Genomic DNA, 13,802 nt, shown 5'->3' with positions numbered 1-13,802 from the left:
CCGCGCCGCGCCGGCTGTCTGCCTACGGACGGGTCCTGCCGGCTGCCTCGCCCCGCCTGCGCCGCTCAGCCTGCTCTGGCTGCGCGGGTTTGTTTTGAGACTGGTAATTTCCACCTCCTCTGTTCGAAGTGAGTGGATGTCACCGGGTATAAATGAGTAATGCTGTTATTTAATTTAGTGTCCTGTTTTAATTTTTCTTTTTTTCTTTTTTCTTCTTTTTTTTAAGCAAGAGAGGGGGAAAAAATGGATCTCCTGCCAGATTCAGCACCCCTGGCCACAAAGCTGCAGAACACTCTGATTCAGTACCACAGCATCGGAGACAGCGAATGGCGGATTGCTAAGAAAACTGTAAGTGATCTAGGTGGAGTTTCTTGCCTGTGACACAATTTGATGTGTCAAGCAAGTGGTAGGTCACTTAGGGGAAAAAAATTRTGCCATGTAACACAAATGTCAAACATGTGGCAAGTTCTTACAGGACTTTGAGGTAAGAGGCTCTGTGAAACAACCACTCTAGGATAGTACAGCTTTAGATAATAGAGAGTTTTTCCTCTCTTTGCGGACATACTCTGTCATTCTTCATACCAATTTTCAGCAAAGTGTCTTGCAGTGGAGTCCCACCTGTGTTGGATTATGGACTTTGAAACAAAATTTGAAATACTGTTAGTGCTAGGAGCGTTACGAGCTGCTCACTTGAACTTTCTAACTATCAGTCACAAGCTTCAGGAAGGGTCTGGCAACCTCTGGAATCTTATTTGTCTGTAATGTCTGAACCCATCATGCTCCAGCCTCTGATGTCCTGTTCTTAAAAACTGAGATCATCCTCAGTTCTTTCTCTCACATCTCTTCATATGTTTCAATTGCCTTCAAGCTACAGCACCGTATTAGAGACCCACATTATCAGAAGTTTCTTCCTATCGAAGCAGAAGGCAATCTCTGCTTTCCCCAAGCAGTTTGTCATATCCTTTTTAGCTGCTTGACATTTGTGAGTCCCACTCCATCAAGCTAAATAAACTTTCCAGATGCCTCAGTCCTAGGCATTTACTGGTCTAGTAAATTTGCGTCTTTACCCTTTTGTTACAATGCTTTTGGAGAGCCTTGCGTTTGTGAGTACAYATTGATAAGGCAGGGTCAAATTTTCCAAATGTAACTCAATTATTTCCAGAAGTAGCAAATTTCATTTCTTAAAAAGGAGGAATAGAGCACCCATGTCTTACTCTTGCAAAACACTTATCTCAGCATCAGCCCTAGTATGGTAAGTCTCATACCATTATTTTCCTTTCTAAAGTTACCTGAATCTCACTGTTCAGATGACCTTAATCCTCATACTTTACTCCTGTAAAATTCCCATAATAAATGAAAGTCGGAATTTCTTCCTTCCTTCCTTTTTCGTATTCTGCCATGTAAAAGAAATTCAGAGCTTTAGCTCCCTACAAGGAAGATTGAGGGTGATTTTACTGAGGGGGAAGATGCCTTCTCCCTCAATGTTTAACAATTCAGGATGTAGTTCTTACATTTCTGTTCTTTACATATTCATGATACCAAATAAAGAAAATCTTGGAGGGCACTTTTATAACACCTAAATACACAGGTTTTATATGAAGATTGCATTTTATARTTAGATTAAAAACAAGAGATATCCTTTCTTTATTTCCCGTGGCAAACTCTGAAATGAATAGACCAATGCTTGCAGGATGTTTCGAGTCTGGTATCTAGGAGAAAGRGATAACTTAAGCTTCCTTGTCAGCCACTGCCAGCACCTCCTACATGCCTCCTCCTTGGCACCTGCCATGACCTGCTTGGTCATGTGTTACAGAAGTGCAAACATAAGTTGTGTGGTCTTCTTGTCTGAGCAGTGTCCAGACAATGACTTTCGAGTCATCTTTTATTTGGAAGGCTTTGTGTAATAATGTGATTCCGTTATACTGTGTGGTTTCCTAGTAAAGTGGCTTAGCCTGCCAAGTGCTATTTTTGGAGAGGCTTCTATAATTTGATACTGAGAAAGTCACTTGAGTGATTTTTGARAAGAATGAAAGATTGTCAGTAAAAGATGCCTCTATTCTTAAGAAAAACATACAGAAGTGCTCAGATACTAGGTCAGTGAGTGCTTTGGGATATACCATAGTAAAGTCTTAGTTCTTCGGAAAAATGTGACGTTTCTGGACATCTTACTATTAAGTGTTTTTCACCGACAATTCTTCCATTCTTTTTTCAGAAAGATGCTACTGTGTGGCGCAAACCATCAGAAGAATTCAGTGGATACCTGTAAGTTTGCTTTAAGACCAGATACGTATTTTTAAGATTCCACAAGTGTGCTTTATAGAATTTAGGATGTGAAAAGCTAGGTGGATCATCTGATGTAGCTCTTTGCTATGCAAAGGCCTGTACCATTTCATTTTGGTTTTATAATTCAATGCTTTAGTAACTAAAATAGAATACCATGCAACATACCACAAAACTCCCATTGGCTTAAGTTTACAACATCATACTCTCAGACTTTTTAGAAAGATGATCTGTAAACCACAGAATCAAGTAATTTTGGAAAAGGTGTGAACCATAAAGGCCCTTCCTTTGTAACTTTCTGTGATTGGTTCTATAGGTATCTGTAGGTTTAGATAGAGAAAGAGTAACTAGAAAATAGCAGGCTGAAGGAAGGAAAAATATTGTGAAAAGGTATCTCAAGGACTGATGTGCTCTGGGGACTACAAGGCCTTTTGAATCTGCAAGAACTGTTAAGCCCAGACACCAAGTCTACTGAATCTGTACAGGGCCATCAGTGCACAGTGGCATCAACAACAGGTTGTGTAACTTAAACCACAGCCAAGAGGACAGTGGCTTCTATACACAGATGGAAGACTGCAGGATTATATATACACCTGATGAAATAAAGGATCTTCTGGGGGACTTTCCAAACACCTGCCTAGAAGCCACCAGCATATTAATATGGTCTTCCACTTCTGAGCATGTGGCTGGGGTTGGCCTCACTATTTTTGCTCCAACCATGTGTGGTAGGAGTGAATGTGGGTGAATTATGTGAGTGAATAAATGAATGTGTTTTCTGAAAATTACCTGTTTATTAATAAATGACGGCTTAATGAATAAGAAATGTTTTGAAATAATGATACTGATTATTTTTCCCTCTTGAGGAACATGAGGCCAGGCAACTCAAATAAGCAAAAATCTAGTGTCTAATAACTTACACCAAATTATTTTCTATGGTATTCTAATAGGCCACCAAAGCATAACTTACTTTCTTATTGTCTTGGTTTTACTGCTGCTGTTTCTACTTTCTGAAAATTCTTGTTCTTCACATATCCTTGCACTCTTTTCTGTTTGCTTTTAGTTTCAGTTTTCTCTGGAGGACTCCTTTGCTTCCCATCAGAGAGCAGCAAAATGACAAGTTGTTTTAGAAATAAACATTCCTTTGAGGACAGAATTTGCAATTTGAGAAATACAGTTGAAGCTTAAGCAAAAGTTTGTCAGAATACCATTTATTACAGTGGAAAGGAATAGATACACCATTAGGTCTTTTTCCATACTGCCTCTCTGATAAAATTGTGTGCTGATTACAACCCCAGGTAGCAAGGTATTACAGTAAGTGTGCTGTTGCARACTAGTAGAATGCTTGGAAAAATTTCTCACTTTTAAATGTAAACTTGTGTTTTTCTAGCTACAAGGCTCAAGGAGTGGTGGAAGACGTTACAAACAGAATAGTGGATCATATTCGTCCTGGACCTTATAGGCTAGACTGGGACAGCTTGATGACTACAATGGACATCGTAGAAACATTTGAAGAGGTAAAGATTTGTTTAGATTCATAAGGAAAATGTGTATAGGTGCCTATATGAATTCAGCAGTGCAGCAGAGCAGTTGTTCCAACAAACATGTTAGCCTAAGGAGTTAGATATTTCGTACATGTTTGTGTGATTTTTGTGCATACATGTTGTGGGTAAGCTCAGAGGGAGGGGATTGTCTTCACAGTTCTATTCTGAAGTCTGAAGTTTAGCTTTCCATCAATGCTGGAAATAAAGATACTAAGGAAAATAAGGAAATACGGAGTAAAACTAGGAAGGTCAGTCATGATTCTCTCAGATCTAGGAGCTCTGATACCCTCTGAAAAAAACCTACATTTTATATCCCAAAGACTTTTCGTACAGCTTGCTTTCTTCTGTTCCACAACGTACATAATTGTAGGCGTTAAAATTCCACRCATACTTCTTACAGAAACTACAGCCTCTCCCTATTCCCAAAAGGCAGACTTCACTATGCGGCAGGGCTTTGTGCTGGGAGCCAGAATAGTTCATACTGAGGGGCAGGACTTGCAAAAGAAAGGTAGGTTTGAGGCTGATCATGCGCCAGCTGGTAGCTTTATTTTGGTTACCGGGGACATTCAGTACAGAATTTCAAAAGCCTGTGGGCTTCTGGCTTAAGCACCAATTAATCATCTTTTGCTCTGGCTCTTAAGGAAGAWTTATATGGCAATGGTTTCTTGCTAATTATTTACAAAACCAAATTTTTGTGATATAGTAATATTTACAGAAACCCTAAATGTCTCTTAAGAATGCCTTTCTGAGGAGTTGTTTGCATTCTGTCTTGTTATCCACTTTGTGGATTATAAGTGCTTTACAGAGGCTCCTAGTACTGAGAGTGGCCTTCTGGGATTTATTCCTGGTCCTTTCAGACTTGCTAGGTATTAGGTAAGCTGTAAGGGCTTTTAGTTCCTGGTCCTTGACTTACAGTTCTCTAGTTTTAGTCAGTGTGGTTTAAAGATGCCAGGTATTCTCAGCTCCTGCAGTTCTCAGGTGCACACTGCATGTCATTACAAATTTCCAGCATTTAGGTTGGAAAATGATACCTTCATTCAGACCTCACTGGAGTTGTCTGCATGGTGTGTAGTGGCGGGCAGAGGCTACCAGCGGAGGAGGTGGCCTTTGTGGAAAAGACTAGCTGCATACAAGCATAGATTTCCCTTTCGTTGTACTTAAACCTTATTGTTTTCCTATCCTCTTCATTGCGTCACTCGACAAGAACTGCTGTGTGATGCGCTATACCACTGCAGGCCAGCTCTGGAACATCATAGCACCAAGAGAGTTTGTTGATTTCTCTTACACTACAAGCTATGAAGATGGGCTTCTAACATGCGGTAGGGCACCGCTCAGCTCTGCTTATTTCTTATTTTGCAACAGCTGCTTGGCTTAAGATACGACTCTAGTTTAGTTTGATATGATATGAGATATGAGTCTAGTTTAGTTCTGTACTTCTTTTATTCTTAAATATTTAAAAAACTGTGTAAGATCATCTCCAAGAAGTATTTCAAAGGTATTTGAACGTCTTACAGATTTAAACCAGTGTGCAAATACCAGGTTATCCATGGGCCATCCCTGTGTATTAAAGTACTATTTACATTAACTGTGGGACAGGAGTGGTAGAGACAAGTTGAGTGGTCTGCTCCAGCTCATACAGCAAATTGGATGAAACAACAACTTACTAGTAAATGAGAGGAATATCTTTCTAATGTCAGAATTTCTGATTATTATGTTCTGTTCATCTGTGAGGGAGTTTGAATGAAGAATAGACATTCATGCGTGAAAGTACCTCCCAAAATTTGTGCATGTTGTAACCACTACTGAAATCCCCAAGCAGAAATTGTACTTTTTAAATATACTGTGCCTTCCCCCCCCCCCATCTGTCTCAAATTCATTTGCTTTAATTTTGTTTGTTTTGTTTTTTGTTTTCCTCAATAGGTATAAGCCTAGACTATGGAGAAGTGAGACCTAATTTTGTCCGTGGATTCAATCACCCTTGTGGTTGGTTCTGTGTCCCACTTAAGGACTACCCTAGCCACAGTCTTTTGACAGGTTATATTCAGACTGAACTGCGAGGGATGCTACCACAATCTGCAGTGGACACTGCCATGGCTAGTACCCTGACTAATTTCTACTCTGACCTCAGAAAAGCACTGAAAACAGTCAAACTGACTTAGAAGTTCATGCRTTTCTTGCAATCAAATTATGTTGTATAGTTTTTAGCATAGGTTAACTACTCAGTTCAGATGCTGAATGATACCTGAAGCTTTATGTAGAGAGATACAAACAACTTTACCAAGTACCTTTTGATCCAGTACCTAGCTGGACTGCACCCATTCCTAATTCACAGCACAAGATTGTTTCCTGCTCAGCACTCTATAACTGTGCCAGGTACAGTCTGAACATATAAACCCTCTACTTCTTAGGAGGAAAACCCAACATTCAAGCCTGGGCTTGATCAATGCAGCATGAAGTCAGCGCTCAGCAACAGTATTGAGAGTGGAGACTGCTCAGGATTTTCAGTGGGTGTAGGTCACTGTGCAGGCAGTATCTCATTGAATATGTAATTTTATAATCTATTTTTTTTATCTTTACTTCAGACTTTTGAGCTATATGTAGTATGTGCAGGCACATCTTTAATTTCTGTACATTTTAGTTGATTGCTCTTGGTTTTAGCATCATTTAAAAAATCAGCTATAACAATCTGCTTTGATTTACCATACAGATGTTATTTGCTTATGTCAGCAAAAGTAAGTATTCATTACTGGTGGTTCTTCAGTGTTGCAACTGTAATTTAATTACCTGTTGCATGCAACAGTCTCAGTGCATAGATAGTGAAACGCCTTTACAGCTAATCCAAAGCTCATGTAAGTCAGTCCTCGGGTGTCTTTCCATAGTTTTCAGTGGGCTTTTAATCACATGATTAATCATCAAAATAGCAAGCCTTCTGCAGTTSTTCTGTTGTACTCTGCACTTCTAAATAGCTTTTACTTAGATTTGCATGTAGTTTTGTTTCTAGTTTAATTTTTGCCTTCCTTAACAGAAAAAAAAAGAAAGAAAAAAAGAAGACATTACTGAAACTGCAGCCAGGTCCACTAGCTTACTTCAGCACAGGCAGCAGTGTAGCCGAAACAGCATAGACATGCAGCATACCTGGGCAGGTAGCCAGGCCCAGCTACCTCAAGTCTGCCTGTGCTGGTGCAGCATACTAGGGTGTTCTGTGGTAATACCAAGACTGATATTTGCAATAGGTGAAATAAATAAGCATTTTAAAACATGGGCAACTGAAGGTTGAAAACTCAAGCTGCAGAGCAATGCCTCATAGCCATTGGAAGCTGAGTGGTCAAACTTTTAAGCATATTTAGCCACCTAATGATGCTGATAGGTACATAGTGTAGGGATTCAAAAGTTTACTATCTTTGCTGCTAGGAAGCTGAATTTTCTTTAAAACCTTGTCTTGAGAATTTAATGTCCTTATGCATCATTTGCTCAAGAGAAGGCTGTAATTATCTCTATGTTTTACCACTGCTAATAGAGACAAGCTTAGCTGCATAGCAGGTTAAGGAAAATACCTTGCAGCCCTAATGTTTCAGGGACACATTGTATACATTCATTCCTAAGGGACAATAGCAGGCTGTGTTTACTTCAGTGGTTTATTTATATATCCAGAAAGCACAAGGGACTCCTAATATTTATTTATGAATGCCAACTTTCACAATCATCTAAAGACTGGTAGAAAACTGTCCCAAACTACTTTCAGATGAAACTATTTTGAATCACAACTTTACCTTCTTCTTACAACACTTTTGGAAAGCGTTGTAGCCTCTGTTCCCCTCCCCCATCCACACAGCTTTTGGGAGCAGATGTTAATTAGGCAAGGTCAAATAAAGTTATTTCCCTGCAATATTGGCTCTGAATACCGGCCACGGCAGCTGAACTCTGAACAGTAGGGACTTTTCTGTCTCATGTTTTGAGCAGAGAGGTAGGGAAGGCAGGGATAGGCTATTACATAGTTGTGAAAGCTTTTTCCAGTTTAGTTCACCTACGAAAGCAAGTAATACTGCACTAAAGCATTTAGCTTAAGACACTTAAAGACAGTGGCATCAAATTCACTTCTATGTCTTCCCGGACAGAAAAATTACCTCCCTGTTGGGTTTGCATATTCTGCAGTTACCTTTAAATTCCTTAGTTATTCTCCTAGTTTTTCCCATCTTCCTCATTTTTCCTCCCAGTGTTGGGCATTCACAGGGTGATCTTTTACTAACATTTACACTGAGGCATGAATATCAGCAGACAGGCTTTTCCTAAATGTTAGGGTCCACTCCTTTCTARTAGTGAGTGGTATTGATAACAGAGGTAAGTATGAAAGCCCTGGCAGTACTGCTCCATAGGAGGGCCAATGACATCATTATAGAGGAAGCTGTAGAACATATACCCTATTGTTTCCTCCCAGGTATAAGACTAAAAGTATAGTGAATATTCATTGCTCTTTTTTTTAAAAAGCTGCTGTCCAACTAATTGAGGGAGTTGCAATAAAGATGTACATATGTAAAAAAAGTTCTATTGCTCCATAAAGAGCACAGTTTAAGTCTCAGATAGAGAAATTTCCATGCTAGAGCAATAGGTCAAAAGGAGCACAAGACACTTTTTAGAAGGATGTTTGTACAGTGCGAGGCACTGCAGAAAAGTTTTTAGTCCCTGTTCCACATGGCCAATGTAAGGGCCTGATCTAACTCCTCGAAGTATCTAGTCTTATTTAGTGTTCAGAGAAATGGAAAGAAGATAGGCTGATGAAGCACAGAGCAGCTAAAAGACTTGTGTTTTAATGGAAGAAAGCCTGTGGCATATTTTATGTATGATTTTTATAAGCATTTCTCCATACAGATTTCCTTTTTAATCAACAGAACTGTGGCAATAGAAAGATTTTGTGAATAAGGGTGAAGTTTCCAAAAGCAAGTGATCCTATATTGCATTGCAGTGATTTATTCCTTAAACACTGATTAAAGTGGCTTTGTATGTTTTAACAGACATATACTATTGCCTCTGCCAATGAGTCTGAGCATTCAAATGAACAACAGGATGGCGATTACAGGAGGCAGAGGAACAGAGCCTTTTTTTTTTCCTTATTTTTTTAAATAGAAAAAATATTGTACAGTTCTTCACTTTTCAGATTAGGAAAAATCAGAGAGAGAGTTTAAGAAGTTTTAAGGATTTATTCTGGGACATCTCACAGTTCTAAAAGTATTTCTAACAAGTGTAATGGTGACTGACAAACTGCAGACTATGCTGCTGAAGCAATGCATAGCTGGTACCCATACAGTTGTTAGTCAAGGCAGCTCAGCTAAGGAGTAATACAAAATTATAATGAATATGTTCAGTTTCGTAGGATGTGTTATAGTTGTTTCAAACCCAAACTTACTTTGTTTTTGTATAGGTAGGGATTGAGAGGATTGTTAGGTCTTTAAGCAGAGCTATTACTTTCATTCCAATTCTACCAAAACCTTTTTTTGCTAACCAGAGTACCCAGAGAACCAAGGAAGCCATGAAACCAAGTGCTGATCCAACCAAGATCTCTCTCCCTGCCCAGCCTTGTCTTCCTCCCCAGTAAGTGGGCAGTCTGGGAGCCCAAACAGCACAAACGGGAAGGAGGTTGAGGGGAGGAAGTGAGGGAGCCCTCTTTTTGCTCGTTAGTATTGGGGGCAAAGTGAATTATTTAGCCTAGATTCCCATCATACTCACAGTGCTGAATTTGTGAAGTTTACCTGTACTTTTCATTGTCAGGATGGGAAACAAGCTAACTGCAGTATTTGAGTATTTCAGATAAACTAGAATATAGGACAGTGTCATCTAAAAGCAGCTTCTGAATGAGGAGATGCCAGACTTGACACCCCAAAATAGCAGAGACCAGTTTGTGCTAGAGAGAGGGCATGTATACGGACACATCAGAATTATTTTTATATGATCAATATATTTTTAATTTTTTTTTATTGTAGTCCAATCCTTGGCAGTTTGACTAGGTCCTCTTTGTGGATGGGAGGAGTGCCTAGAGACAATTTCCATGTTTAGCTTCTTTTCCCATCTAAACTCTCCAGCAGTGAGTCTTGCCTGTAGTTGTACTGCTTATTTTGCAAGCACAGCAGCTAGAGGTTGGTGCAATTAGGGGCAGTTCAGCATACTGTACTACAGCCTGCGGGGAGGTAGAGCAGTGCTTTAGATATATATTCTGGGAAGAGCACAAGCGTTGATCCAAAACTTGATCAGTTTTTAAATACTTTTGACTGACTGAAATGTTGAGAGAGTGCATAATTCTTCCAGTAATCAGAAATAACCAAGAACAGAGATACTAAAGTCTTTTAAAGGTGTGAGCTAGTGATTCAATCTACAAGGTTCATTTCTGGGCAAGTAGCCATAGTTCTATAGAAATCAGTCAAGTTATACCTATGTTTAAAAAGTCAGTGTGAATCTATCTTAACAATGATTTTAAATGATTGTGTTCAGTGCTGAAGGAAATTGTATTTATATTTTGAATGCAATTATAGAATAAAGTAAAACATGAACTCCAGCAGACTCATGACGATGTTTTCTATGCTTACACAGGCAGATATAGTGTTCAGTTACATAATCAGGCCTAGCCACCTAAAATGTATACAAATAGCAATTTCATCAAAGCTTAATTTCTAAACCTTTTTGTAACAATCTCATGATCACTGTGGAAGAAAGAGCTGTATTAGTTTTGTCTTATGACTATTTACCTCCTGCCATGTTTAAGAAATGGTTTGTTAACTGTCAATATTGAATTCACCCTAAGCACACAGACATTAGAAGTTCACTGAAGGCATATAAATGTGCAATAGGGTTCTAAAGCATGCTACAGCATCTATTTTGACAATTAGAAACCACAAAGGAAGAAAATGCCTTTCTTATGCATGGATCCTTGTTTCTGTAACGAAGCCAGCACAAAAGCAGAAACATTTTGAAGAATTTGACTTCAAAACAAAAAGTTCCAGTCCTCTTCTGTTGCTGAGAAAAGCAACTGTGCCCTCCCAGTAACTGCGCGTTTTCTTAGGAAAACGTGTCACACCTTCCCCCTGCAAATTGGTGTAGAAAGAGGTATGGAGGTTGCAACAGACCTTTGGAAAGTGATCAAGGATATTAGAGTTATTAAGAAAAATTATGGCATTTAATCCTAATTTAAACCAATTCCCTGATGTCAGACAAGATGAATGACTTCTTCCAAGAGAGAGCTGACTACACCAGAGATATTATTAAAATAATAAAAGCTGTGCTAAAGATGAAACATCCTGTAGGAAAAAATTCTGAAGTCCTACTCAGTAAGTGAAGCTTTGTGATATGTTCTGCCTTTTCCTATCATCTGTGAGCTGTGCTGTTAACTCAGTCCYCAGTACAGGGAGGGAACCTGCACACCGAACCTCCCTCGGGGTTGTGCCATTAGCAGGCAGAAGACAGCCACAGCTGACAACAGCACATGACCCCAGGGGTCTCTGCATGTTTCACTGGTGACCCACACAGAAAGAGGCATCAGCTACCCTTGCTTGGCCAGCTGGGTTAAGGTGTCCCAAATTGCACCACATTATCCAGAGCCTCTCTTCTTTAAGGTTATTTTCTTAAAAATTTCCTCTTCTGGTGAGTCAAGGCAATGGGACTATGTGATAAAGCTTGAAAAGGTTTCTTTGACACAAGCAGCRTACACAGACCTTTTAGCAGATCAGTTGCCGCCCAAGCACATCCAGAAGCTTAATGTGCTCAGGCCCTCGGTGGCTGGCCAAGGACCTGTTTGATATCTCAATAGCAAACATTTCCTGAGCCCTGTGCCGAAGCCTGCTCACCTGCCTTCCTGTAYGGACACGGCTGTTAGGCTGATTATGATCCCAGAACACAAGACAAGAGGTTATCTTCCTAAGCAAGGCTCCCTGCCTTGGTAAAGATGACAGAACCAAGTGCTGCCTTTAATTTGGGGTCCAACATTAAGGCCAGCATGTTGGTGTTACTAATTGCAGGCACTGGGGGTTACAGGGCAGTGTTCACGAGGGTGCACCTGAGCAGGTGCAAGCACAAGCACTTTGCCATTTGGCTACAGTCCTCTCACCCCCACCCCYGTTACATGCTCCATGGGATTTTGGGTTCCTCACAATTTGGAGAGAGAAGGAAAGAAACCGGAGCATGCCTGTCCACCCCAGCATGAAGAGCCAGGAGTTACACCCCTGCGAGCCAGCATCTCTTGCACATACAGGATAGAGCATGGAGCCTCTGTGTGCAGAACCATTTGCACTTAAATTTTGTGGTCTCCCTGTCTCAACTGATCAGGCTAATTAAAGAGACTATTAAAACACTAAAACACCTGTACAGGAACACAGCCCATGCAACTGAAGCACTGAAAGTTACCAAGCCCATCAGGCAAGATGAAGAATCAAGTTTTCTATATGCTCCGCATGGGCAAAACACCTTTCTGGTCCGCCTCTGCGCCTCCCAGCCCATACTGCGAAAACAGCATTTGTGAAAGAAGTTGAAAAACTGTGGAAGCTTTACTCCCACCATATGCTCTACCCACTTACATGCCTCCTACCTGGAGGAGTTAAAGTGTGACAATGAGACAAGTAATGAAGAGGAGCAAAGAAGTTTTGTGCTTTTTAATATATATAGTGTCAAATAAAAACAATCCTAAGTGTAGAGAATTCACAATGCAGGTGAAAATATTGACTCATTCCCCAAGCCATCTGCATCCTTGAATATTTTAGACAAAGTGGTATTTGCATATGTGGAGCATATTGAAGGGAAAATGTATTTTAACTTATCAGAAGACATGAAAAATACAGAAAACTTAGGATTTATAAAGGAGCAGACTGCAGCTGGTATATAGATATTAAAAAAAAAGTGCACTTCTGTTTAAGTTGAGGCAGGATGAGTTTGTTCAACCTCCCAGCTAGCCTGGCTTGTGAATAGTCCTTCCAGATACATCTCCCAGCCTACAAACTTGTTGGTTCTGTCTTAGGTACAGTTTTCTTTCTTTGTCTCAAGTTCACTATAAAACCAGTGYAGCTTCACACTATAACACAAGGTTCCACACTTTAATGCACTATTTGCAATTACGTGTTCAGTCCAAAGTCTAAAAATCTTGAGCTCCAGCTAGAATTCTTACTTCACAAGACTCAGCTCCTATAAATACTCTCCTTATGATTTTTGCAGATTTTATTGCTCCTTTTCACTTCGTTATGGAGTTAGGAGGAAGGGGCTTTCATAAAACTTAAGAACTTCTTACTCTTATTACTAAGATCTCCTGCATCACCTTGGAAAGAAGCTAAGCAGCATCCTCCCAAATGCCAATAGACAGGTTTTCTGGAGCACTGCTACCATGCAGAAAGTCTTGCAGAGGGAATTATAGAAGTAGTTTCTAATCATCTCTCTTCTTCCAGCACTCAGATGTTGAAAATCATCTCCTGCGGGGTGGGGGGGGGGGTATCATGGAAGGACTCTGCATTCAAGCAGCTCACAAACCCACAGAGCCACAGGTGGGCAGAAATAAATAATCAATTGCACCAGTGCAAGGCAGTGGCTAAGCAGCCTGTCTGCAGGGAAGGAGCTGACAGTTAAAGCACACATCTGAGCTGGAGCAAACAGCRCTGAAGACACTCAACATCAGGCTAGGTAGGACACAGGAACATTGCTGAGAGACAGAGCAAAACATCCTTCCAGCATGGCCTTGCCAAGGCCTCCACTTGAGTACCACATGCAGCTTTGAGCTATATCACTTGGTAATCAAATAAAAGAAAGAAAAATCCACAAGAGAGCAAGGAGAGCAGTCAAAGATCCGGACCACATAACCTGTGGGAAAGGATCTGCCTTGTGCTGCTGAGAGAGCAGGATGCCGAAGGAAGGAGCTTTTTAATAGCCCTTGGATTCATTAAAAGTGGTTGCAAAAATGTAAGCAGATCTCCATGACAGAGAAGTTGTGAACTACAGCAAAAAGATTCAGAACATTAT

The 13,802-nt window shown here is 40.2% G+C and overlaps 1 protein-coding gene across 2 annotated transcripts; it reads left to right on the top strand.

Moving 5' to 3' along the window:
* Positions 1–22: 22 nt before the first annotated feature.
* On the top strand, positions 23–10,358 carry STARD4 (StAR related lipid transfer domain containing 4). Of its 2 annotated transcripts, none has more exons than XM_085305350.1 (6): positions 23–128; positions 231–348; positions 2,213–2,262; positions 3,668–3,794; positions 5,026–5,140; positions 5,742–10,358. In XM_085305350.1, exons 2-6 carry the CDS (start codon positions 244–246, stop codon positions 5,978–5,980), a joined length of 636 nt encoding a protein of 211 aa, XP_085161476.1. In that variant the 5' UTR covers positions 23–128; positions 231–243; the 3' UTR covers positions 5,981–10,358. The 2 variants fall into 2 exon arrangements, with proteins under 2 accessions (XP_085161476.1, XP_085161475.1); XM_085305349.1 differs by having other exon boundaries at positions 109–128; positions 227–348.
* The last annotated feature ends 3,444 nt before the right edge of the window (positions 10,359–13,802 follow it).

This window comes from Rhea americana, unplaced genomic scaffold (genome assembly GCF_003343005.1).
Source record: "Rhea americana isolate MKP2758 unplaced genomic scaffold, rheAme1 scaffold_22, whole genome shotgun sequence".
Lineage (NCBI taxonomy): Eukaryota > Metazoa > Chordata > Aves > Rheiformes > Rheidae > Rhea > Rhea americana.
Note: the sequence above shows the minus strand (reverse complement) of the source record. Positions and strands in the feature narration are given on the sequence as shown.

Coding starts and splice junctions, on each gene's coding strand:
- STARD4 (XM_085305350.1), top strand. CDS start 244: ATGGATCTCCTGCCAGATTCAGCACCCCTGGCCACAAAGCTGCAGAAC. Junction 349..2,212: donor GGCGGATTGCTAAGAAAACT/GTAAGTGATCTA, acceptor TTCTTTTTTCAG/AAAGATGCTACTGTGTGGCG. Junction 5,141..5,741: donor AGATGGGCTTCTAACATGCG/GTAGGGCACCGC, acceptor TTTCCTCAATAG/GTATAAGCCTAGACTATGGA.